Source organism: Pholcus phalangioides, unplaced genomic scaffold, assembly GCF_987345545.1.
Source record: "Pholcus phalangioides strain wild (caught in Gottingen) unplaced genomic scaffold, Ppha-v1.0 ptg000009l_1, whole genome shotgun sequence".
NCBI lineage: Eukaryota > Metazoa > Arthropoda > Arachnida > Araneae > Pholcidae > Pholcus > Pholcus phalangioides.
This window is the reverse complement of record NW_028301602.1, coordinates 34,024,162-34,052,155: the sequence shown is the minus strand read 5'-3', so window position 1 is coordinate 34,052,155 and position 27,994 is coordinate 34,024,162. Positions and strand designations below refer to the sequence as shown.

Here is a 27,994-nt window from a genome sequence, read left to right as displayed (position 1 = left end):
TAAGGTGTCAAAGACTTTATTGACTAACTAATAAGCTGTCACTAATACATTCGAGATATCCTTGAATACATAGGAATGCATCAGGAGCAGGAAGGGCCCCTTGAGAGAGAGGTCTTGGATTAGTGATATAAGATGGATAAACTTGTAGACATCCATAAAACTTTTCCCATGTATTTTGCTAGAGGAAAGAAAAAAAAGCCAAGGAAATATTAATTCGGTAGCGGACGTCGTCTTTCTGTTCATCTCTTGAGGATAAAAGGAACTTTCTGCCCTCAATCTTTAGTGTCTTTACGACATAGGAAATTATTTTCTTAGATTAGATGTTGATTTATATATAGTTTTCGTATAAGCCCATATATCTGAACACTGCTACAGAAAATTTATTCAAAAAAATATCATACAGGAAACATTTTATTTTCTGGATATTATGCTGAGGTGAACTAGGAAAGAAAAGTCATTCTGTCTCCGCCGGGACACGAACCAGTCCCTCTTGCTCGGTATGCAAGAGGGCCTGGGTTCGTGTCCCGGCGGAGACAAGATGATTTTTCTTTCCTAGTTCACCATAGCATAATATCCAGAAAATAAAATTTTTCCTTGATATCTTGGGCTGGGAAAAAGCCATCTATCTATCCAATACCATACAGGAATCAGGATCATGCACTGGATTGACTTTCGCAGGAGGCACACAGGGTTTATTGATTAATATAGCATTTAAAATTATAATCTTTAAAAATTTTAATAATTTTACAAAGATATATATTTGAAAATATTTTAAATTTTTTGTTCATCTCGGGGTGGGGGTGTGAACACGGGACAACTGGGCACCTTTCGGCGTACGCCTCTGACAGGAATCAAAATCTCATCCCCTTCAGTGTATATTATTTCTTGATTTTCTCTTTAATAAAAAACTAAGTTACATACATACGAAGGGAAGCTGGTAAGTTTGTGTGATCACACAGTTAGTTAGCGAATAGAGATGAGGCGTTTATAGCGTGAAATGTGTGAATATTTTCATTACACAGTACGATATCACCAACATAAAGATTTTGTTGAGTAATAGGGGAAAAATCAATGCCGTCATAATAATTATTTCTGAAGCATTCTACTTTAATGCTGCTGTCATGAAATATTGTGAGAAGCAATTATTATCTGGTTCGAATTTCAATGCTTTGTTGTTGGAATTTTAAAATTGCGATATTGTGCTTTTTATACAGATAAAACAAAACGTATTTAGATGAGTATTTTTTTGCTCTAAAATGAGTGACGTCATTTGAAAACATTGGGCAGAATCACTTGATTGTTCTCTTGCGTCGATTGCCCCTCTCATCACCGTAATTTCCACGCAGATGCACCGCCTTCTCTGATAACAGTATTTCCCGAACAAAGAGCTGATCCCGGTGAGATTGTCTCGATGAAGTGCATGGCGATGGGAAATCCGGTTCCGAGAATAACATGGATGCTCGATAATATCTTGGTATATTCAACTAATCGGATATCTATGGACCATCAGCTTGTGGAGCCAAATGGTCACGTCATCAGCCACCTGAACATAAGCGATGCCAGAACTGATGACAGCGGAGAATATGTGTGCGAGGTAAATAATCACAATTTTGATATTTTCTATTGTATATAAATCAAGGTATCTCCAATAGAATTTTTTCTGTAAAGTTCTATAGTTTGCGTTAGAGAATGTATATATAACACAGAGACCGAAAAAAAATATTTCCAATTTATTCGTCATTAACTTTATTATAAACTGAAATTAAATTAGTACTTCGGGGTCAGATTGTAATAATGGAATAATTAATAATGGAAATAATACCATTATACAGTGATATCTCGGCTAACGACGATGATTCGTACCGAAATCACGCTCATCAGCCGAAACGCGATTTCCCATGAGTTTCTATGGAAAACGAACGGGTGCAAAGATTCATGTGCGCCCCCTATCCTGGCAGGAGGGTTGTGGCATTCCTTCAGCCTGAGGGGACAATGTAATATACCTGGGTTGTTTTTTTTTTTTTTGTTTTTTTTTAGGTATAAAGCGGAACACCAGTATTTAAAGAATTTGCTCCGTCCAGGATTATTTTATTGTTATTTATTGTGCCAGATGACTTAATCTACACTACAGCTCTTATTGATGAACCATCATTACCTGAACTTATGCGATAAGGTTTAAAAATCAAGTATATAACGAGGCAACATTTGCTAAGAAATTTATTTCAAAGACATCTCTGGTACTCCACAGACCGGACAAATGAGAAGCCGAATTTTTCCTTTCATTCAATAGTTCCGAAAAAATTACTACTGGGAGGTGGGGGCACGAACACACCTTCCTCTTGTGGCATAGTATATTCTTGTTTCTCATTCAACATTCCTCTGTTACCTCTTGTTCAACATTCCTCCGGGGAATTTTCAACATTTTACACACACGCACACGCAGATCATAGCTGGTGGTGGTGTCTATTTCAAAAACATACATCGATTCCAAGATGCAATGCCACCTTTCAGGCGAATGCTGAATGTTACTCTTTGTACAAGAACAGTAGTTGGGACTTTAAAATATTGTGTTTTCAGATTAAAAGGGTTTGTGTACATACTTTAAGGTCCGTTCACTGCATATAAAGTGAAGGGTTGTTCTAATAAAAAATGGACTATATCAACGTAGTACTCCATATAACAATAATGTCGTTATTGTTAAAATTTATAAGAGAATAAAGTAACACAATATTCTTATCAAAATATGTATCTTGTACAGCTAATAAAAAAAAAAAGAAGTAAAGCTTGAAGAAAATCAAACAATTTTCTTTCCTCTCACCAAATATTTACGGCTGATAAATTTACGAAATATATAAGATGCAATAAAAACCATTTTTGTTTTAAAAGTAAAAATCAGAAATATATTTTTTTTCACCATCCAATTTATCTCATTATAACAACAGACGGTACATCGCCATGTCCGATACCACTAGGGAGTTAGTTTATTGTAATACGATCAAAGTTTGCTATGAACTAAGAGATTTCTGAATTCAATTATTATTCTATTGCTTCGCTTTTATACAATTGGTTTTGTTTAATATATTTTTTGCCATTTCGGAATTTTCTCAGGCTTCAAACGATGTCGGTACAGCCTCACACGCTGCAAGATTGAATGTACACGGCCCACCGTTTGTTCGCCCAATGCTCAACTCGACCGCTATAAGTGGATCAGAAATGACTCTACGCTGTCCGTACGGTGGATATCCGATACGAAGGATACGGTGGTTCAAAGGTAACTAATATCATTAGGTGTTTGGTGTTTTTGGGAAATATAATTGCCGAGTTATATATTGCCTCTATTTTTGGATAGTCGGTGAGTTTGTTACAAGCGCTTTGTTCAAGTAGGGTTGGCTATTTTATGAATTCTATTTTCCTGTAATGTGGAACACTGTTGCGTGTTTTATGTTATATGGTATCACGTGAGTTGTTTTTTTATGAGAAAGGCAACTATTTATTTCCCATAATTACCGAAGACATAGTGATGATTTATTTTACTTACAACGACAAATTATGACTTTATAAAAGGCAAATAAAATAATTGAATTTTTTTTAACGTTCTTAAGTGAAATAAATTATCGCATACTAATGGGAAACACTATTTTCCTTCAATAATTTTAAGTTTTTGAGTATTTTGTGATGTGGCCATAATCATTGTCTCGAATAAAGTTGACAATTCTACTTTGAATTAACCATACATGTATCTGATAAATATATATTTTGGGAAATTTCTAATGAATTGGTACATGCCGGTTCGTGTTGTGTATGTATCCGTAGATATAACTAATTTATTCTGTTAGAGTTGCGCTTGTTTCGTGTTCTACTGGTGCTGCGATCTCTCATATATGTTTGGAAGGGAAAATGGCGAATGCCTGTTTTTTCATGTTATGTAAGTATCATGTTAAAGGTTTGTCTGCTCACGCGCCTCGAAGTTGAGGAACCACAGAACTGTTGACACTCTTGAGTTTAGTATCTGCCGATAAAGCGAAGGAAGGGATCCACTGAATAAATAATGCTTACTACTTACATTACATACACTTCTCTCTTTATCTTATGGTCTTTGTTAGAATGTGAAGGATTTGAAACTTGAAAGTCTAGAAAGGGGGGGGGGGGGTAGGTTAAATTGAGCATCTAAACATGGGCAACAGCTTCATGTACTCTGGCTTGCTTAAAGGCCTATGCCGGCCCGAAGAGGCTGATATACTTGTCAAAGAGGCAACCATGAATGGGAATCAATATAATGATCTTCTACCCCAGCCTCAGCAACCAAAAACAGACTGCGGAGAGAGCTCTGGAAAGATTGAAGATGGAATGTCCCCAAGGCCTCCGGAAGATCCACAGAGGCCATTCTACCGAAAAGACCCAGAACATCTAATGGAGGAGAGAAGTTATCATGTTCATAAACAGGCATGCCCCTTCGCTGCCTACCTCGAAAAATTCAGGATAGTTTCCAACAGATGTGCATGCGGGGAGGTGGGTACATCTCCTCACTATGCGACAGCTTGCCCCCAATACCGGCAGTTCGTTCCTGCCTGGATGGCTGAAGCCATACACACAATGGCTGAGCTGCATACTTCAGAGGAAGAGCGTTGTCTAAGAGTCAACTTGCTGACCTCCGTACGCTATTTGCAAGTGAATCAGGAGATTGTACAGCATAGTTTCCCAAATGTTTTTGTTACATTGCCCCCCCCCCTTCTTCAGAAATTATTTTGCTCTCATCGCCTCCCAACTAAAGCGTGCGCATAGGATACTATGTTATTCCCGTAGCATCTATCGCCCTCCCCCAGACGATTCCATCGCCCACCCGGGGGCGACATTGTCCACTTTGGGAAACACTGTTGTACAGGATAAGACCAGAAACGCAGACCACGTAGAACCAATCCGACATAAAGTCAGAAGGTTTACGAGATTTAAGCAACAAAGCATTCAATCGTGGTCCGGCGTATTGGCTGTTCTTAAGTACTTCTTGCGAGTGCGCACCACTTATGCAGTGTGTATCGACCTGAGCTACCACGCCCAATTAATAAAAAAAAAGACTTTGACTTTTTTTTATTAAAATTTTTTATTTAAAAGAAAAGACTTTAAAAAAAGTTTGATTCAATTGCAAATCAAATGCAGAAAATAAAAACCATACCAGACGGTTAATATTACTTTAAAAATAATGGAAATAATTAATGAATTATAGTGTAATGTATAAAAGGAAAAACACTTTGAATGCAATTCTCTCAGATTGCAGTTTTTAGCTCAACCGTAGGATAAAAAAAAGTAGAAAGTACTGAAACCAAAAGTTCTGCAGATTTGCAGAAATGTCCGTTCGGCATGTGTATATATATATGATTATTCGCTAGAATTTTATGAATTTAAAAAAAAATAATTAAAATATATATATACATATATATAAATTTCAAAAATTATAGAATCCAACATTTTTTTAAAAATACTTTCCACCTAATTGCTAAATTGGAGATTCGTTTCACTAATACATGTCGAATAAACATTTCTACGGAATTTTTGTTGCAATTTTTGTCTGTAATCTTACGGATGAGCTGAAAAACTGCAATCTGAGAGAACTGCAGTGAGAGTGTTTTTTCTTGTAGACATTTAATAATTTATTCAATCTTTTTATTACTATTCTGAAAGAGCAAACTAATCGATTGACACTATTTATTTATTTAATTTTCTTCGCCTTTGATTTGCAATTGAATAAAAAAAAATGTTAAGCCATTTTTTAAAAGTCGACTATAGGGGGCGTGATATTCTTCGATCCTCAACTCTTTTCCTTCAATGCTACACGGGGTGCCAAAATGCGTACTTCCTCCGGATGACTGAAAATATAGTTACAGACCTGGAACTAATTATGTATAATTAACCAGTTTTGTCCTATACTATTTAATGAAAAATTTTAATCGACATCTGAGCATTATTTCTACGATATGAACTAGAGAACTTAGTAGATAGGAATTCTCAATATCCTCCAACTGTTTCATGGGAGAAACAGAACTCCCCATCCTCTCACGTTGAAAATTTTTCTTACAAATAGTGAATTCATGAAACGAGATGAAAACGGAAAATTTGAGGATTCGTTTGTGGAAACATATTCCAGTATACTCGTTTAATTGCACGCAGCGTCTGTCCATACACGGAGAGTTGCGAGACCGAAAAGTTGAATGTTTCAAGTGCAGTTCCGTTTTCCCCGAAGAAAATGAATTCAAGTCTTCCAGCATGGAGACAATGTGGAAAGTGGGGAATCCTCGCGTGCATAAAACACTTACGAGACGAAATTGTGTGAATTTCATCGTAAGGCTTTCTCTTTCCTCTCTCGAGGAAAACAAACACACACCGTTATCAAGGGAAAACATCCATTCGGCTCTCATTCGGCTTGGGCCGAAACGTATGTTTACCCTCTTGTTCCTTCAACACATGCTTTACCAGAACCAAGTTGGAAGAGCCACACGGTAAGTTCTTCTTCCATTCGGGGCATCCATTAAGACCGAGGGGAAAAACCTATTTACATTTTTTCCACTTTGTTTTTGCCACATTTCCTTTTCTTTTTCCCCACATGTGGTGATGTTTTTCTCCTACCTTAGTTGAATCTTTCACTCCTGACGTGTTTTGCTCACTTTTTTTTTTCCTTTTTTGGCTCAACGCATCCTCTTTAGCTCCCAAGAATTCCCTTTTCACTCTCTTTATTTTTTCCCTACTTTAAAAAGTGCACATTCGTTGATCAATACCTTCCAGTCAATAAATGGCACGTGTAGATGAATGATGATCTTCTTAAGAACCGTGCAATCTTACTTCATTGACTTTGTAATGACCATCGTTGATTTAGTTGACATTAATGGATTTTGTTTGAAATAACATAAAAAAAATGAGCATATTAAAAAAAAATATGTGTGGTAAAAAGTGGGGAAAAAAATGGAAGTTGCTGTCGAAACTCGCATTAGTGGCGTTCCTTGACTGAGAAGAGGTAATGGAACGTATTTAATCTTTGGTGAATCTTCTCTCCTATTCACGCAGGTTTAACTTGTAAGTTTGGAGAAGCATCAAAAATGACTTTAGCGTTTTCGTCGGATTTATGCATCAGATTCATCTTTCTTTTACTCTTTTTTCACGAAATTTTTGGTTTCTGCGTTTTGAAAGCTTCTTTTCGTACTTGTATTTTTTTAGAAGTAGAAATTATTCGTTTAATTCAACATTTTCTAGCTATGGAGAACATTTATTTTCAGTCGAAGAGTTTTATATGAAAGTGAATATTTTTATGTGGTTCTATTTTTCAATAATTTTTTTAAATGTGTTTGAAACCCAACAGAAGAGCTGTTATTGCCTTTGGATCCACGGCAGAGAATAACCCATTCCGGGGCCTTGACTATTTCGAACGTCCAGCGTTTGTCTGACGAAGGGCGCTACAAATGTGAAGTCAAGAATCCGGTTGGGCAGTCCGCTTCAGGAACAACTTACTTGTCAGTTGTAGGTGAGCATGAATTCGTCAATGCATTGAAAGTGTGATATTACGAGTGCGACTTCATAATGAGAAGCTCACTGTAACATGGTTAAATAGCTAATACTTTTTTATTTTAATTTGCAAACAACTCAGTACATGAGCATAAATAATGCAGAAAATAAAGACAATAGAATAAAAACAAAAACGTACTCTTTGCAACTCTTAGGGTCCAAACTGAGCCAGAGTGAATAAAAATTTTCTGTACTCAATAAGCAACAGTAATTATGTTATGTGTAACACTGTAAATACATTTCAGAATTTTTTTTTTTTAATTTAGTCCAGAACTTGTCTATGTGCGGGGGAGGGCTATTCTACGTTCAATGAATGTTTCAAAATTTGAGATGCAATTTGCAAATGTAAAAATTTGTTCCATGAGAGGTTTATTAACTTTTACATTGGACAATTTTTTTTTCGGAATTTGTTACAAATGGCTTTTCCCAGGTGATTTATACCTTTTGGATGAGGTATTTGTGTTTTCGATGTTGAATAAAGAAATTATACATATTTGCAGTTGTATCGTTGTTATTTATGAAAAATAAATTGTGATGTTGAACCATAGAAATGATCAATTTATGCACATAGACATGCCTTAGTTCAAGTGCTAAAACTTCTGATTCAAGTAGGTTTGTGCTATGAACATTTCACATTTTGCACAATTGTAAGTGTTAACTAAATTTAAAATGTATTTATATATTGGTTATAGCGGGAGTTGAAAATTATGAAGCTTAGGCTATTACGTCAACAAAAATTGCGCAAAAAAAGTCATTTTTTTCTCTCTTTTCCTAGAGGAATCGAAATTAAATTACTTAATGGCTTATCATAGCACATGATCCTCGTGAGCATTATTCTAGAGCAGTGCTTCTCAACCGGGGGTCATATGGTCCCCCAATTGGGTTTTCTGGGATATTTGAGGGTGGCCATGGGTGGAAATTAAATGGAAGGGGCCATGACAAGGGGTTTGGAAGCATTGATAACTGTGGAAAAATGAATCCTGGTTGTGAAAAAATCAAGATTTTTTAAGTAAATATGGTGTGGAAAACGTGTGGCCAGTTTCGGAATCCAGCGGAACTACGAGTAGAACCAGGGTCATCTTAATGCATGAGCCCATCAGGGCATGGCCTGGAACCTCATATCCATACAGGGCCCATATTATGATATAGGGTAGTACGATTTTCGGAAGTAAGTATGTAAATATGTAATCTGTCAGCTGTGAGTTACCTGTTAAATACGGGACCCTTGAACATCACTTATTGTAGGGGTTCCATGATGTGTTGAGACAAGTCTGCATAGAAGCTCCTCAAGAGGTGAACTAGCCGAAGGCGGGTCTTATTAGAAAATTTTTGTTTATAAATTTACTCACGAGATACAAGCTCTCATGAAAATAGGATCTTAATGTTATTGTTACGAGGTAAATGGGATGAACCTGGTTATTGCAGATGATAAACCGGTTATTATGCATGATTGCCAAACGCTTTTGGTAGATTTTATAAATTTCCCTAAATTTATCACTTTTACCAGCGATTATGCACAGTACCCAAGCATCATGGGTAAATTTAAATAAGCACTAAAAAAACTATCACTTTTACCGGCGATTATGCATAATACCTAAGCATCTCGTCAATGGTAAACATGAAAAATCGTTCTAAATGATATACATATATGATATACATGGTAATCCATACATATATTGTATCGTTATATCGGGATACGATCGTAACATTTGTATTCATTATACGGGGCCCGACTATATTCATCACACATACTAGACTAGTCGCATTTGGAATTTTTTTTCACATTTATCAAATTCACCAATTATACTAGGGTATTATGCATGATCTCAGATGAAGGTGATAAATTTCAAGTATTTAAAAAATTTGCCTGCGGCACTAAGTTACTATGCATAGTCGCCGGTAAAAGTGATAATGTTTTCAGTATTTATCAACTTGACCAACGGCGCATGGGTATTATGCATAATATCCGATATAAATGACATTTTTTAGCGTTTATAAAATTCAACAACGACGCTTGGGTATTATGTATATGGTAAATGTGATAAATTTATCAAACTTATCAAGACGATTGGTAAGCGTGCATGAAAACAGTTTATTATGTATAATAACCGATTTATCCCATTTACCGGAACATAATCATGAAATAAACTTTGTCAGATGCATAGATACGAAAATAATGGCACGCTTGAGCATAATTATTCATGAAATTGTCTCTCTCTATACTTGCATTTAAACAAATATTTCCTTTAGTGTTGGTGACAAATGATCGTACTCTTTATCGTTATAGTTGCACCAGAGATAAATGCCGTGCTGCTTCCCGATACACTAACAATGGACGAAGGCAGCAGAGCAAAGCTCGTATGCGTTACGACTCACGGTGACATCCCGCTCAGATTCCAGTGGACAAAGGACAGCCAGCCTTTCCTCGCGCACGGTGACGCGACCGTCCACACATACGAAGACTCTTCCATCATCACTCTGAAGAAAGTGACGGCCGGTGACAGAGGGCGCTACACGTGCATCGCGAGTAACAGTGCTGCATCTGCAAACAGAACACTCAATCTCATTGTTAATGGTACATGACATTTAATTTTCCTCATATTTGTTAAGCTGGAGAAAGTTCAGATACGATGATATATATTTCACAAAACTGCATTTCCATAATTAATTACAATCACTTTTACGCGTCTTAATAATTTTAGTGCGTCCTCAGTGGACAGTTGAACCACGCAATGCCTCTGTAGTTTTGGCTAAATCGGTGTGGATGGATTGCGCTGCTACAGGGTTCCCGACGCCGACGATATTATGGAAGAAGCTGATATATACAGGTGAGAAAATATTCTATCTGCAAGAAATATGCATTTTGACGTATAGCGAAATCTCTGAAGAAAAGTTGGAAATGATAATGTCATTGTTTTGGATTGATGCCTTTTTCCAGCGGACAGTAACGCAGGAGACTTCACATGGGTTCATTCGAGTCCAAGAGCTCACAGATTCAACAACGGCACGTTGACCTTATCCGAAGTCGAAGAAGAAGATGCAGGCTCCTATCTGTGTCAGGCTCAGAATGGTATCGGTGCCGGCCTCAGTAAAATAATCAATTTGAGAGTTGAAAGTGAGTACCACTAAATCCGATTTACGTATTTTATGGTGCTTTTTTGGAAAATAGAAAATTAATCACTTGACATTGACAATCTAGTCTAGTTCGGACAACGTAAAAATTTTAAATTTGGCTTTGATGGTTATATTTATACGAAGGTTTTTAACATCTGGCTAATGTGATGTATTTAGGAAAGAGAGAAAATTGAACTGTGCCCTCTTGTGCGGGGAATCGAGTTCCAAGGGAAGATTGAGATATTCGTTGCCTTTGTCGTCTAGTGTGTTCACCCGGAAAGTGAACGGACGTAGGTTCGATTCCCCGCAAGGACAGTTGAATTTCCTCTTTCCAAATTCCAAAACATATCTTCGCATCAGCCACTTGTTAAAACCTTCATATGAATAGCGGAGAGTGACATCATCCTCGGATGATTATACTTTAAACATTATTTTACAAAAGAAATTGTACTTTATTTTCCCCATGAAGCACTAATTGAGTTCGTTTATATTTTTTCTTGATATAAGGCCATGATTACACTCTAAAAGTTTTGTAAAAGTGCTTTTATAAAACTTGAAGAATCCAATCAATAAATTGATCGGTGGCATTTGCTCGAATGTAACCCATCAGCTTATTGGTTGCATTTTTCAAGTTTTATAAAATAACTTTTACAGTGTAATCTAGACCTAATGCACAGCATCAAACAATGAAAATAAAAGGTTTTTCATTTTTGGAAATTGCATTTATTGTATATTTTAGAAATAATTACACTGTCAAGGGGTAAACTGTTAACTGAACTCCGTGGGTAACTTGTGCTTTAAAGCACCGTTTAATAAAAAGTAATTTCATTTTTCGTCATTTTGATCATGCAAAAAGAAAAAAGTCATTTCTTTAGTAAATCAATTTGTGACTTGATAAATTTAATTGGAATTCATTTCTCACCTGCAATAACTTATGATAAAAAACTTATTATTATTCTCTTATATTATTCTCTAAATAAGTTACTCTGACTGAATATCTCATTGGTTTTTTTTTTGTTTAGTTCCCCCTCGATTTACAGAAGCCTATCGTAGTTTAGTGGTCGTAGAAGGGCATAACGTCACTTTGAGATGCGCAGCCTACGGTGATAAACCTATCGAGATCACGTGGCAAAAAAATATGACAACGTTGGATAAGAACCAAAAGCATAAGTACGAATGCAATATTTTTTCATATGGTGATATCAATTTCAACTTAATGATATGTATTCAATAACCGTATTTTAAGTTTTCGTCAAATTTACATAAATTTCAAAGCATTATTGTCGGGAAAATATCCCGTAATCTAGATTAGAGATTCCCAAACTTTTTGTTCCATCGCCCCCATCTTCGAAATTGATTTTGTTCTCATCGCCACCCAACTGAGGTGAACCCATAGAATTATATATTAAATAAATAGTCTCTACGGCCCCACTGGACAATTACGTCGCTCCCTAGGGATCTCAAATTGACGAATTTGGGAAACGCTGATCTAGAACAACAAATATATGGTTTCTTTGTTGTGTCTCCCCAGGTTACAAATTCATTCTGCACTAAACCACATTTACCTCCATTTACTATGAATTCAGTTAATACATTTTTAAGATACAATTGCATTTTTCTCGCACATAATCAGGTTAGACTACAGTACCAAAATACATGAACTTAAAGTTTTTTACATGAGCCTACAATTAGATGCGTGAAAATATTGTTTTTCGGCTTTAATCTTACTCTCAAAATCGTGCCATTTTGTTATAATCTGTATGATGCTCTGTGGCCCACCATAACTGTGGAATCGACTCTGCAACGTGTGACTCGTGTGAAATATTTGATGTGTTCCTGCTGCTATCATCCTTTAATGATAAAAATAAATTTGATGCCATTAAGTGATGAATGCAAGTCCTTAAATTTCATTCATGGTTACTTGGGGTTACTTGGTCGTTCCGGAACGAATTAAACATAATACTTGACAGAACATGGAATCATCCGATAGAAAAGCAGGTGTCCAACTTGCACAAGCATAGTTCGACAATGCTGAGACGCATTTGGTCTGTAAGACATTGTAATTTCAAGTACAACCTCGCGATGAGAAATACATTTTTCAAAAAGAGAGCGACAGAGATCATCAAATGAGGAAACACCTGAAACAAAGGAATCGGTACTCTAGTAGTGCATTCTCGGATCATATTAATTGCCAGTCCATTTGAATTTTTTTTACTGTCACCTAGCTACACCAATGGCCTACAGTAACCGTGCTACTCGTATATTGGGTTATACGCATACATTCATCAAAAAGTATAGTTTCCTAAGCAAACGGTTGGAGATCATAACTGCAGACGCAGACCATAACTGCGATTCATTAGATAATAAGTTTATGCCCCGCTGCTGAGGAAAGTTGCATAGGGTGATAGCGCTTGTGTCATGTGATTAGTTATTCAAAATGGCAGAATGTGCATTGGAGGAAAGCGTTTGGTCTTCTACAATTGAGCAACACACAATTTGTCCTGATAACCGTGCAAAGACAAATAAATAAAAAACCAAAGGCTTTCATATGCAGGAAACATATCCCCCCCCCTCCCAAAAAATGTCATTTCGACTGACTGGCCACGTGACAAACACACTATCGTTTACGTCTCTTCCTTCACAGACTTTATGAGCACATCCACCTAATCAGTCATGTCCAAGTGGTACATGGTGAGATGTTCGTCTACAGCACCATGAAGGCTACCGTCAAATTCACGGATTCGGTCCGAGAAAAAACCGTGGCTAAGAATTTCTTTCCCTACCACACATGTAACGACCACTAATACCACCTTCATTTCCGACACAACTGGATCCTTAATAAATTGTCCTATGGCGATGTGGTCGGTGTTCACGTCCGTTAAAGAAGTAGTATAATGCACTTCTTCTCAACTGCCGTGCGTAACATCAGTCAAACCGGGCTTACAGTTTCATTTTTACTCATTTATTTCCCATTAGTCGTTTGTATGAACGGGGCTTCACTCGCAACAAAGAAATTAACCGGGACGTTGGCTTCCAAAGGATGATAACATCGCAATTGTGATCAGTCTTATCAGCTGTTACTGTTTCACAGAATCTCGAAACCGTGTACATCTCTGTGAATGATCCCTGTACTAATAACAATTTACGAAAAACAAGAAAAGTTTTCAATCGGATATTGTTCAGAAGCAAAAAAAAAACTTCATTTATCGACATTTAATTTCTTCTCCTGCTTGTAATTTTCTATTGTTTTCTTATTCCCGTAAACGGCGAAATGATTCGATGAGATCGAAACGAAACGATCAATTTTTTTTTGAAGTTATTGGAATTAACTTCTGAATTCGATACCGAATTCGAAGTATAATAATAAATAACGGTTTTTCGAAAATTTCATTTCACCCTGGTAAGATAATGAATGCTCTTCTCACTACTTTTCTCTCTCATAATCATATAGTTATCACGGTAAAACCAGAAAAAGAGGATATCAGGAAAAGAACTCGGGATCAATCATTTCCTTATACTTCTTTAAGAAACCTAGACTTACTCTAGGAAATATCTAGAATTCCACGAAATAATTGCAGGTTTCCTATCCTTTGGGATTATATTTATTTTTTTCCTCCCGCTTTTTCCCCTTTTTTGCTGGTGTTTTTTTTTTTCCTTACTCCTTTACTTTATCCGGAAGTTTGCGACATCGATTCCCGATAGTTGAGCGAGGAATAATTTAATTTACCATCTGAAGGCGCCCCAGCGGCAAAGAATAGGTCTCCCATCTTTTATTTTTTTATCGTGTACTCCATCCAGCTTTGTTTCTGCTTAATAAGTTAGTGAAGTCGCATAATAAAACTCTAACACACACAAAAAATAATAGAAAAATTACTTCTGACATCTTCCCTGGAAGTAATAAGAAATACAGTACACGGGCTGTCAAAAAAACAAAACAAATTCAGTTTTGTCTGAATATAAGTGGTAAACAGACTGGATATTTTCATAAACAGATAAGCAAAACGGCGATAGTTTTTCTTAGCGTTGATTACAAATATACAATCTTCATTAGAGTTAAGTGATGTCTAGGAGGAGCTAAAAAAGCTTAAGAAATAGATATGAGATGCAAAAAAGGGGGAAAATTGGCTAAATTAAGAACGAAAAAGAGATGGTTATCATACAAAGTATTTATTTATTTATTTTTTAACGTTAATGCAATTAAACGTTGTTTACAGACTTTCAAGAGAGTTTCTTAACAAAGGTAAATTTCCATGCAGATATTTTTTGAAAAAAAAAGTTGTGTTGATTAACATCATTGATTCGAATTATTTTTTATTCCTAAAATAACTAATTATGAAAAAAATCGTATGCATGTTTTATTTTTTTTATGTTGATATATTTCAATGAAATATAATCAATCGTAATTATTTGTGGTAATACTATTCTGAGGGGTTTGTTTTAATAGTTAGTCGAATGATCCATGTTATTTTTAGCATTTACTTGTAAAAAAACATAACATGAACTTTAAAAAAAAAATGAACGGATACTTTATTTTTTTTTTTCAACAATGACAGGTATAGTGTCAAACAAACTGATAACGAATCTCAGACCGAGCTAGAGATCAGAATAAAAAATGCTTCGAGATCAGAAGACACCGGAATATTTACTTGTATAGCGATGAGTAAAGTCGGCAATGACCAAGCTCAGCGACAACTCACCGTTCAAGGTATGACTTTGATGACGCAATTTTTTCGATTTCAGGATTTTTTTTGCTTCCACCACTTCGATTATTGATAAAATAAATGAGTGCCGCAATGTTAGTAAAATGTTATCTCGAGAATAAGCTCCTCGATTGAAAAATACATAAATTGTAAAAAATTCGCCATCTTTTTCATTTTTTATACTTATCACTGACTTTTTTTAACCCAAAATATTTTTTTAGGAAATCTGTTCAAAAACGAGGCATCAAACTTTTTTTTGTGCACAATATAATAAGCAGATTTTGAAAATCGAGTTACTAGTGTGGTTTTAGGGTATACAATGCATCCAGGATCGATAAACTAGCTAATCACTTAAATTACGGATGACTTTCAAACTAGTCATATCTTTTTAAATGATACACCTCAGCTACTTTCCATACTGTTTGAAGTAACAATGTTTCTTTCTTCCCGTAGTCATGAAGTTAATTCTGTTTAATAATGCATAAAAAAGCTCTTTACAATCAAAACTTTATGAAAATTCTTCACGTAGAGATGACACTTCATACATTATTGCGTATAACAATGAATCCTCAAAAACAATTGTTTAAGAATGGACTTTGAAACAATATTTTTTTTGTAGGAATGAATTTTGCTACATTTCTTTTATAGCAATGAATTTCCAGAAAAAGTATTTTGTAACAACGATCTTCTAGAAAAGGAGTTTTTAACAATGACTTTCTGAAGAAGGAATATTTGTAACAATGAAATGTTCAAGAAATATCTTGTAGCAGTACATTTTTTTACAATATTTCCCAGAAAGGAAGTAGTTTTGTATCAATGAAACCGAAAAAAATAGTTTCATTTGTATTTTGCACTCATGCTTTTGAGAAAACATTTGCGTAAGATTGGTTTTTCTCAACAATGTTTCATTCGCAGTGGGGATTTCTAAATAATTTATTATGACAGAGTTAGTTATACTCAAAAATGTTTTACTACAGGAGTTTTCTGAAAAGTATTTTGTAACAAAGTAACACGTGTTTTCGCATAGGAGATTACTATTTTTATATTTTATACTTTTTGTAACAGAGCTTCTTTCCACAATTTTTTCAACATTCTTTCCACAATTTTTTCAACATTCTTTCCACAATTATTCAACAGCAATGTTTTTCTCAACAATGTTTTTCCAACAATATTTTTATCTACAATGTTTTATAGCAGTGCTTCTCCCAACAATGTCATTTAATAGTGCTTCTCTCAACAATGTTTTACAACAATGTCATTTAACAGTGCTTCTCTCAACAATGTTTTTACAACAATGTCATTTAACAGTGCTTCTCTCAACAATGTTTTTACAACAATGTCATTTATCAGTGCTTCTCTCAACAATGTTTTTACAACAATGTCATTTAACGGTGCTCCTCTCAACAATGTCACTTAATAGAGCTTCTCTCAACAATGCTTCATAACAGGAGTTCTTTCTCAGCCACCTCGTTGGACATTTTGCCTGTTGTAGCCTTGCATTTGTATTTGTATAAAAATGTTTCAACTACAAGTGTTTATAGCAATAGGTTGTCAATTGTTTTGTAATGTGATGATGACTTTCAGCTCGTCACAGTGACTTTAATTAATTCTACTTCAAAAATGAAGAAAAAAATTGCCTACAAATGAGTCGTAAAATGACAAATACAGCAACAGCTTACTAAACAGTTATACAGTGCGAGCACCAGGAAAGAAGTACCTAATAAATAAATTAAAATGAAAAATTTTAAATGAAGTTAAGAAAAAAACGCATCGGAAGCAGTAACGATTATTTTTTACCCTTTCTCGAGTAAAGAGTGAAAAATCTTAAAGCCGCATAGAAACATATAAGAGGACGAGATTTTATTTCATTATTATTTTTTTATGGTTGTTACAAACCGTGAAGAAATAATAATCAGATTGTTTGCGGTCTCCTCAACATTACAGAAGTAAGTGCAGAAATTAAAGTGATCCATCTTGCCTTGTTTTCTTTAAACCACATGAATTCTTGTTTAAAAAAAATCAAAACTGACGTAGAACTAGACTTTTCGCTCACTACAAGTTACGGAATTAATGACTAGGATTACTTTATTTCATTTAGTTCACCGTATCCAGCCAGCAGAAAACAACCATAAAAATATACTTCAGAGACTAAAACAATTCTCTAAAAGTCATAAAACATATAAACTTACATTTTATACCTTAGACATAGAGGGTCTCATATAATCATAGGTGGCCGTTGAGACTGTTTCAACTCAGTTTCTGAAGGGGAAAAAAACACAATGGCTTCTGAACCGATTTATTTTCAAGAACATTATAGCAAAATTTAATGTGTCAGCACTCCAGATATATATTTTTAGTGGTATGGTCAGTATTTTTCGATTTTTTCTCTTAACAAGATAACTATAGTTTTATTTTTATAGTGCTCATTTTTTAATTTAACAAGTATCAGATACATCCTATGGTGTTATTGTCCATTGTTACTTAATTGAGGTTTTTCTGTCAAATACTATTAACAGTGAATTTTTAAGGGATAAATAGGCATCAGCATTGTTGAAAAAAAATATTTTGAGTGGTGTTTCGTTGAGAGCTGACTGTTATTGGCAATCATATTGACTGTTTCGTTGGGAACATTGGTATTTTGAACATCGATGTTGAAGCCAAGTTGATGATTGTTTTCGTATTCACAATTTCACACTCATCAATTTCTGAAACATTTTGACTTTTTCCGTGTTTTAAAATATCCTATGATTCCAGGTTAGATTCCTCTTGACATACCAATATAAAATTTTGTCCTGATAAGTCTAAGGTTTTCGGATTGCAATTAACAAAATACGCAAATAAAACAGTTTTATACAAATGAGTTTCACGAAGAGTTTATGAAAGGAAAGGAACTTTTATTATAGCAACATACGGGGGAAATGTATATTGAAGGTTTAAATGAAAACATATCATAAATAAATACTAACCCCCGGACATGGAAATACAGTTCGCCATACGGGGTTCCTCGGAGGGAGTCAAATTTACATCCTACCCCAGGGTGTACCATTACCATCTCGCCAGCAGTAATTTAGTGCACCCGGGGTTTATAATAATTATTTGCAGATATATATTCTCAAAATTCTTTAACATTTTCTGCTACGTTATTAGTCTATGACTTATTTTTTATTATCTTTATTTCGATTCTCATGAATAAGATAGAAATATGAAGCCGGCTAAAACATATCGCATTAGTCCGACAATCATTAAATCTTTCAACATTAAAAAAAACCCTGTAAATATCAGGTCTGCAGAAATATACGGAAGCAAATCAGTCCGTTTACCACCTAACATTCCACGAGATTGAAGAAAATTGCAATACATTTCGTAAACTATATCGTAAACTAATCATATCATAGATTCATCATGTGTTCCACGTTATGTTTGGGGATCAATTTATTCATTATTACTTACATAACTTACATTTTTGGATATTCAATTATATTTTATACACACTGCAATGCATTTGTTATCACGAGCAATTAGATCACCTATTTCAGAATTATTTTCAGAACTTATGAATCCTCATAAAGAAAATTACGATTGACATAAAACTGGTTGAAATCAAGGATTTCTACTCTCGATACCCTCAATTTCCACACTTTTACGGATCAAACTTCTTCCAGCAAAACAAAGAACGACGAAAATTTTATCTATTTATTTTTCGATTTCAGCCGTATAAAAAATCCAAAAAGAGCAGTTGTATCCCAATTATCATTTGACGTGAGCGAAACTATCACAGCTCAATTCCTCATTTTTTCCCTGTACCTTGTCGTATTTCACTTAAATTTTAGAATCAAAGCCTAAAAATTTCATTTTTCTGTCCTACACTTTATCGTGAAAAATAAATCTTGTGTCCAGATGTCACTTTCAGTTCGTTTCCATTTCTGTATAAATACTCTCGTTTCTCTAAATTGAAATATGATTACTTCGGAATTAACCCAGTTTATTTGTAAGAGAATTTAAAATTAATATGTACAGTGCATAACATTTTTCGTCTGAGGGTGTCGACTGGAATCAAAAGTAGGGCTTCTTCGGATTTCGGGGATTTTATATTTGTGGTAATTTTGAGAAAAAATAACAACCTACGTGTTAGACGAGTGTAAGCAGCAGCAGGGTGAAATGTTAAAAAGGTAAAAGTACGCACACGCCATGCTGCTGCTTTGCAAACAGAAAATACGAACAAATAGCCCCAGAGTTAAATAAAAGCCAAGCTGTTCGCATTTCAAAAGTTTTCTTGCGCTTTCTTCCCTTACAAATTCAATTACCGTTGATTCTACATGCGCCGCCAATTCCGAATGTTTCAAAAAGGAGTTACAGCTTCTCTCACAAAAGCTACGACGAGACTGCCTTGTTAGTTATTTTTTTGTTTCTCCTCCAGGGAGAAAATTTCCTTGACTGAGCTGCAAAAGCCTAATTCGAAAAATTTATTTCCTTCTAAAAATTCTGAAATTTCCTTCGAAAAGTGTTTGCCTAGTTTAATGGCCTTATTCCCTTTCTGTGCTGTGCCATTCGTTTGAAACTTTAGTTTTAAAGTTGCGGAAAATCTTTAATGCGGGGCAAACAAATTCCATGTTTCGTGAAATTATACGAAGTATAAACTTATTGGAATAGTTTGATGATGAAAATAAACGTTTTTAATTGATGTCGGATTTGACTAATATGAGATTGCCGCTTCGTGAATGATGTTCAGTTGGATATGATAGACATGAAAATAATTTCATATATCCAAGAGCCTTTGCTGCTTTTGTTGATTATTGTAATATATACAGGCAGGGTTTGCTCAAATGAATAGCACGATTTTAAAATTTTATATTTTCAAAACTATTTATTACACATAATATATTCTGTGATACATAAGAATGAAGAAAAAATTTTTTTCCAAATTGCTCAAGCAGCTCTTCCGTAGAACGCAGTGACTGAAATTCACAAAAAACATTCATTTGTTTTCTTTCATTTACAAATTTTTATTGCATGATGCACAGCAATAGTGAAAACAGCCCTTGCATATGCTAATGCAAAAAAAAAAAAAAAAACCTATTTTCTCTCATCCTCAATCTTTCCTATTTACACGCTGCGTTTTACAGAAGTGGTGCCATCTATTGTGTAACGTTGGAAAAATCTTTGGATGCTTTCCTTTGTTTTTATGCATCAAAGATTAGATATATATATATGTATTTCAAATCGCGTCATTTATTTGTGCAAACCCCACATATATAGTTTCAAGCTTTCTCTGGTCAGAGTATTAGCTCATCAGTTTCACGATGGTAAAAAAAAATTAAAAATAGTTGTAAAACCACCCGGTAGAGGATTCATGCTGGTAACATATGCAACAGCCCGAGTATGAAAAGCATATTCTTTCACATTTCACATTCGTCTTTTAATTTCCAGGGAAGGTATTTGCGTATTTTCATGTATAATTTCGGCCATCATGACTTCTTTTTTTTTGTAAAAATGCATCTTGTTTTTTTCACGTATTTTCAGCGAAGCTTACTTGAGCTTTTATTCTTTATTGAAATCAGGATTGAAATAATTTGTTAACTCATATAATAATTCCAATTATAAATAATCATAATCATGTCACGTATGTGTCATGTTTACAAAAGTTTTATTTCGGGATATTCACTTTAATCAACCGCAATTAGCAGTAAAGCTTAACTTCTCGCCAATAGCGATTTTAAAGTGATTATAGAAATGGTTGGCATCGTTTGTTGCGATAATTGGTGGTCCCGTATTTTCCCAAATGTACAGTTCGGATTTTTCCGTATTTTTCTTGAACTCGCTGTCTCACATGCTTGTGCGAATCATGTGCTCTGTCATAAATTTGTGACATTTGAATGTGTACACACAAACATATATATTTTAATTGGACTGAATTCAGTGCACTGACCATCAATTTTTAACATGTTAGAGTGATGTAATCTTTCAGTTCAGCTGATATTCAACTTGCTCCACGATACATATCTTTTTTGGAGTCTTACTCAACATATAATTAATATTTATTTAGAGCTCGGTAATGTGATTGATATTAAACTAATTACTCAACGCTGATGAAAAAATTCAATAAAAGGAGGAGCATCATTCTGCGTAAACTGTTTATTTTTAAGTTGTGGTATAAATTCTGGAGAAAGTTCGGCAGCAATTAAGACAGCTAGTATTTAAGGACATGCATGAAGACATTTAGCGAAAGTTCGAAAATGAATTCGGATGTGAATCCATACCACACACCACACTGGCATAAAACGTCCTCTACCGAATGATTTTGTTTAGTTATTTCTAGTTTAATTGCGATGTTGTTGAGTGCATTATTTGAATAGTGTGTGTGTAAAACTTTTGGTGCCGATTCATTGAAGAATAAAAAGTTTATGGATAGGTCAACTTATTAAATTTTAACCCTGTATTAAATTGAATGTTCACGAATTTTGAAATGGGAAGGGGTAAGGCGAGAATCCTTTGCCGCTACAATAACTATGTCAATAAAGAAATATCTACTTTCAATTTTTTTTATTTAATGCCCGTGTAATAATTTCAGGGAGACCAGATGCACCGACAAATATCCGATCAAGAAATATCACAAGCAGATCATTCACACTGAAATGGGATATACCTCATGACGGTAACAGCCATATCACTGGCAGCGTCTTACAGTACAAGACTGATAAAGGCATGTATTGATACTGAGTAATCTCTCAGAGGAGCTTGAGATGCACCGATTAAATATAGCATCACAATATATTTCGCTTCATTTTAAATCTAATATATCGTTGTCTTCTAGACAGCAGCTGGACGAGCAGCCACACGCTGCAGCTGATAGTATCCGGGTCTGAAACCAGCACAACGCTGAGAGGTCTGAAACCAATAACGACATATCACGTCAGGATATTCGCTGAAAATGTTATCGGGCGAGGTCCTCCGAGCAATGCCACGAACATCACGACTCTGGAAGAAGGTAAACGAGTTGTCGATATTCATTATCCGCCATTGCAATTCTAGCTGATCTTTGTAAATCAATAAATGTGGAGTGTTTTACAACCGATGTTTACAGGAAAGCTAGTTCTAAATCACTTGTATCTTCCACAGCACCTACAGAGGCTCCAATGGAAGTCCAGGTCCATTCCACTGGAGCGCAGTCAATGAAAGTTACTTGGAAGGTAATTTTTTTTTACATAATTATCTAAACAGAAATACTTTTTATGTATCAGGGATTTTCAACTCATATCATAATTCCAATTATAAATAATCATATTCATCTCACGTATGTGTCATGTTTTCAAAAGTTTTATTTCGTGAGATTCATTTTAATCTACCACAATTTGCAGTAAAACTTAAACTTCTCGCCAATAGCGATTTTAAAGTGAGAGTTTGTCGAGTGAAGACATTTTTTTAACAAATTATGAGTCATATCCATAAATCATTTCATGCAGCATATCGACCTGTCTCTTCCTTTCTTACGTCACAGATTAATGCATGAACAATTAATAATAACATATTCACTTGCTTGTTTTTGAGAATTGTTATTTTTTAGTGATATCATTTATTTGATGTCTCACGTACAGCCACCTGTCGAAAGTGGACGAAACGGAAAAATCATTGGGTATTTTGTCGGCTACAGGATATCAGCTTCCACGGAGCCTTACCATTTCCAGAAAGTCGAAACTTCAGTATCAGCTGAAACGCATTCCACTTATCTTACTGGACTGAAACCGTTTACACAATACGACGTAGTAGTCAGAGCCTATAACTCAGCTGGTACAGGACCAAAGTCACCTAGAGTTGTTGAGAAAACCCTCGAAACTGGTAAGAAGAGCATGCAATCGAGTTTGATATTTATTTAATTACCATTCAAATTCAGACTACGTTCCCCCATCAGAGCACGAACAAAGTGTTTCATTCAATGCTCATTGAATAATGTCACACATGAATCAATACAAGGAGGAAGAGGGAAAGTTTTTTCGTAAGAGTCGACGCTGGTTACAATTACCATGTGTTATTGCTATCGTTTCATTATAACGACCGCACGGTACGTCCCAAATGTTTTCCTATTCTTTCCATGTCATTTTTCATACAATTAACGACCTGCAAAGGAGTGAATCAATCCATTACAACGAAGGAACTCTATGCCCTGCTACGCTAAAATCTCTCCACAGAGGGCAACAGGCCTATAACCATACAAGTATTCAATCGTTACACTTCACTCATAGTTACAAAAACTGATGGCAGATGGCGGCACTACACATAAACAAGCATTATATAGGGACGAGCTTCACGTCAGGTTCATAACCCGTACACGCACATTCCAACATGTGGTAATTCATTTCAAGTTCCGCAGAGGAATATGATGGATGCGGTGCATGTGTGGTTTAGTAGTAGTAGTAGTAGTAGTAGCTCTGCGACGTCCGTTTTTTCAAAGAAATAACAAAATCTTTTTCCTGTGTGTATGACTTTTGGAGAATTCGGTGTATGAAGTGTTTGTAATCGGAATAAATTATGGCGATTTATTATTATTTTTTGATGCATTTTCTGATTGCAACGGCTTACATCAGTGGTTCTCAAACTGTGCTTCGCGATTCTTCGAGATCGTCAATCATTGTCAGGGGCATCGCAGTGAGCTGTCGATATTGATATGTGCGTTACTGTTTTATATATTGATATCGGTACTTCGATATCGGTATCTTCTTGATATCGGAAATTCTTTGTTAGACTGTCGCGGGGAGTCGTTACCAATACAAGACGTAGACCAAGGCAAGGAAGCCGCAGTGACAAAACTTTTAGAGCCGCCGACTTACATCATAACAAAATAAAGGATATCTTTAATTTCCTTTATTCCGTCTAACTATGAAGAAATCATAAGAAGTCAATATTTTTTTTTTCAACTTTGGATATAGCGATCTCCCAATATAGTGTTCGCATTCCATTTAACCCTACAGTGCACACTGTTGCCGATCAGCAACAGTTACTTTAAACATGTTTGTTTCCCGTTGCCTATTGGCAACTTCATGTTTGAAACATTCATCATTCCCATTTCTCATTTTCTTCCGAAAGCTATTCATGGATGGCAGTAAAACTCCTTAATAAAAAAAAGAAATGTAATTATTCTGTAACCTGTCAAAAAAGAAAATCGTGCACTGAAGTCCTGAAATGATTTATTTGCATTTCGTTTTTTTACGTTGAAATTTGCCACCCAATTTTTTTTTTCTTTCTATAGTTTCTCAAAGGCGGTAGTTGTGTATAAATTTGGAAAGTAATAATACTTCAATACATCTATCTTATATTCTATTTCACGTCCTCTGTACGTCGTCTTTAAGACCCTGTATAAGGAGTACAATTCGGAATAGATTTATTTAAATATTTTTTTTTAAATATTTTTCTTGTCACGGGCCACAATTGACCCACGGTCCATGGGCTAAGTATGTATGAGTTACGGTCGCAATCATGAAATAAATCGATTGGTGAACATGATCTATCTTCACGCTACTCGTTCGATCAATAACTTCACGATCAGCATTTGGTCAACATTTTCTTTGTACGCTCGAGTGCACCATGGTATCGTTAGATCTAGAAATATCTGCCAAAGTTCACGTCCGTAACGTGGCCGCAGGTACATACCGCTCCTTTGGAAAACGGTAGACAAAAATAATAATAATAACTCTCTCCAGTAACCAATTCTTCCGAGACGTTCCAGCGAAAACAAAACAAAACAAAAAAAATGCCGAAGATCGATAATTTCTCTTTCGTATTTGTTCACGATTTCCGATAAATCCGACACCATCTCTTGAAAAAAAACATAATAATAATAAAAAGGATGGTAACTTTCGATTTTCGACAAATTTCGTGCGTCTCTAGCTTTTACAAGTTGTATCTATTCCCATCCTTTTCGATATTGTTTTATGGACCTTATTCCACTTGATTGCTGTTGCACCTGACGGCGTAAGATTCACGTTGATTTGATTTAGTTTTTCCTCCTTCTTTTTGCTCTATTTCTTGTCAATTTCTCTCTCTTTTGTTTCGTTTTCGTTGAAAGAGGGCAAAAAATATCAATACGAATCGCATTCGGCTCTAAAGTTACATTTTTCTTGTTTTTATACGAGAAAAAATAGAAATATAGACAGAAAAGCAATATTTTTCTTGCGTAAACTGAGGATGTAAAAAAAAAGTAGAAAATAATTGCTATATGATGACGATTTGATACAGTTTTAATATCAGTTAGCTTATCAGTTTTAATCAGTTTTAATATCAGTTTTATATTTAATTTGCCCCTTCAAGGTCACGAAGTGGGTGTATGTCTATTTTTGTTTATTTTTCGTGCTTATTGGTGTTGTTTTCTGCCTATCTTATGTACTCTGTTACGTGTTCTGTTCTGTCAATAATATTCAAGAGATATTAAGTTATAGAATGAAGAAATAGCAAAAACAGTGTTTCGAATGACAAACGCGCTAGTGCTGCTCACTTGTGCGTTCAAAACAATATACAAAAAGGAAATTATTCGAAGAGAAAATGAATGCAAGAGGGAAGTTTATGAGAGTGAAATAGAACCTATGTGTCTCTGGTGTACGCAGTGGGTCGTCACTATATATATATATATACATGGCACAAATGTTTTTTAGAAGGAAGAGATACTCGATTATGTGCATACAGGAAAACTAAATTTATCTAGGACACCTGGGATTATTGAAAAAATGCATGATGATTTCGTGGCAAACAATCCCTGCTTCATTGAGAATGATGGATGATTCTTTAACACTAGAACGGCCGGAGCAATCATTTTGATGGGTTTTGTAAACGCTATAAACTCAAATTCATAATTGCAAAATGAAAGACATCAATTTATGCAATATATCTCGTCATTACCTCTGTAAGGGTTAAGACTCCGGCCACAAATGCTCACGTGCTTTTTTGGGCAACAAATGCGGTAGATATTGTACAGGTTGGGCAAAAAGTCCATGACACATTTTAAAAATTAATCAAAATTCAAAACATTAACATCAGAAAAGTGTTTTCCGCAGTAAAATATTTATCATACTGCGTGGAGTTTTTCTTTCTTTTATTTTGTCTAAATAATGAAAATAGTTCAGAATGTCTCTCCCATATGGCACTGTATTACGAAAACCTCTACATAACACATAAATTGCAACATGAACAGTGCATAATGATTAGTGTTTTCTGTGAATTGCGTAACCTAAACTACCACATTTAAATTTGCTGAAAAAACACCCGTTCAGATGCAGCCTGGGAAAGATAGGATTTTTTTTTTTACTTTTAAACGGTACACCACAAAGACTTTTTCATTCGTCAATCATGGTGGTAGAAACTGACTGACCAATGCAGTTGTTACTGACTATTGCAGTTGTTGATAGAGTTGCCTCTCAATTTTACGAGCTTTCAATTGGCTGGGGAATCAGAAGGGTAACGGAGGTGGGGTTTGATCTCAAGTTCCAAAGGTTTCCCTCTGATAATATCTACTGGTTGAGATCTCGAAGAGTCCTGCACGTCTCGTACACCATTTAACCACACACAGGGTACACCAACAACACACAGGGTATACTGTATACAGAGTGTTCCACAATCGACTGACTGTTTTCAAAATGGGATAGCATGAATACCGTGTCAGATGTCATTCTTGCGGAATATAAATGTGCGAAGTCAGGAATTTCAGATGCGTCATTCATGTTGCAGGGGGATATATAGCTATGAAAAAAAGTTTTTACATGGACACCCTATGCCCAAAAACCCAATTATAAAGTTGCCCCTGTCTCTCCTGGTGCTAACAGAAAAAAATGTCCACGTTTCTAAATACAATATTCGCAGAGAAATCTAAATTCAAAAATCGGCCAAAAGTTGGGAACGTTGTCCGTTATTTTTTTGCTATGCTTTCAAAACTTATCTCCGATTTTTGAATTCAGATTTCTCTGCACTTACAAATGTGATGGTTTTTTTTTTTGGCATCAGAAGAGACAGGGCAACAACTTTCTAATTTTGTTTTTGAGCACAGGGTGTCCGTATAAAAAGATAATTTTTATTTTATTTGAATAGCTATACATATCCCCTTCCAACATGAATGGCGTATATCTGAAATTCCTGAATTCACACATTTATATACCATAAGAATAACATATGATACTGTTTTCTTACTATCCCATTTTGTGAACAGTCAGTTGATTGTGGGACACTGTAAAATACCACGGTAGAAAACATTTACTCGAGTCTAAATGCTGAAAATATGTTGTTTTTTTTTTAAAGAAGTTCAGCTTGCATGCATTCTTCACTTCGAGAGAACTGAAAATACATAATACGCTTATTGAAAGAGAGGGACGATATAATGTACATAAAATATTCTTATTCATATATGCTCTTACAGCGCCTCCCACGTCACCTATTCTACAAATTACTTCGACGACGATGTCATCGATCAGTGTGAGATGGGAAAAGGAGAACAAAGAGAAATCTGCAATTACCGGTATGAATTTGAATTTCTAAATGCGTGTGTACGTGTCATCTAATGTGTATTTGCAAATATAAAAGTATTGATTGAAATCAGCTTTCAGGCACTGGCCAATGTTTATAGGTATAACTTACTAGACCTAAAATATTCTGTAAAC

The 27,994-nt window shown here is 35.2% G+C and overlaps 1 protein-coding gene across 1 annotated transcript in view; it reads left to right on the top strand.

Annotated features, from left to right (window-relative positions):
* The window catches only part of LOC149082962 (cell adhesion molecule Dscam1-like), a 169,381-nt gene that overhangs the window by 128,147 nt on the left and 13,240 nt on the right, over window positions 1-27,994 (top strand). Inside the window, exons 8-20 of the mRNA XM_089236010.1 lie at window positions 1,347-1,594; window positions 3,109-3,271; window positions 7,346-7,507; window positions 9,836-10,123; window positions 10,251-10,376; window positions 10,487-10,663; window positions 11,685-11,832; window positions 15,216-15,367; window positions 21,931-22,062; window positions 22,174-22,347; window positions 22,479-22,549; window positions 22,955-23,195; window positions 27,754-27,852. Of these exons, the coding sequence (XP_089092136.1) occupies window positions 1,347-1,594; window positions 3,109-3,271; window positions 7,346-7,507; window positions 9,836-10,123; window positions 10,251-10,376; window positions 10,487-10,663; window positions 11,685-11,832; window positions 15,216-15,367; window positions 21,931-22,062; window positions 22,174-22,347; window positions 22,479-22,549; window positions 22,955-23,195; window positions 27,754-27,852 (2,181 nt within the window). The remainder of the gene's footprint in view (window positions 1-1,346; window positions 1,595-3,108; window positions 3,272-7,345; window positions 7,508-9,835; window positions 10,124-10,250; window positions 10,377-10,486; window positions 10,664-11,684; window positions 11,833-15,215; window positions 15,368-21,930; window positions 22,063-22,173; window positions 22,348-22,478; window positions 22,550-22,954; window positions 23,196-27,753; window positions 27,853-27,994) is intronic.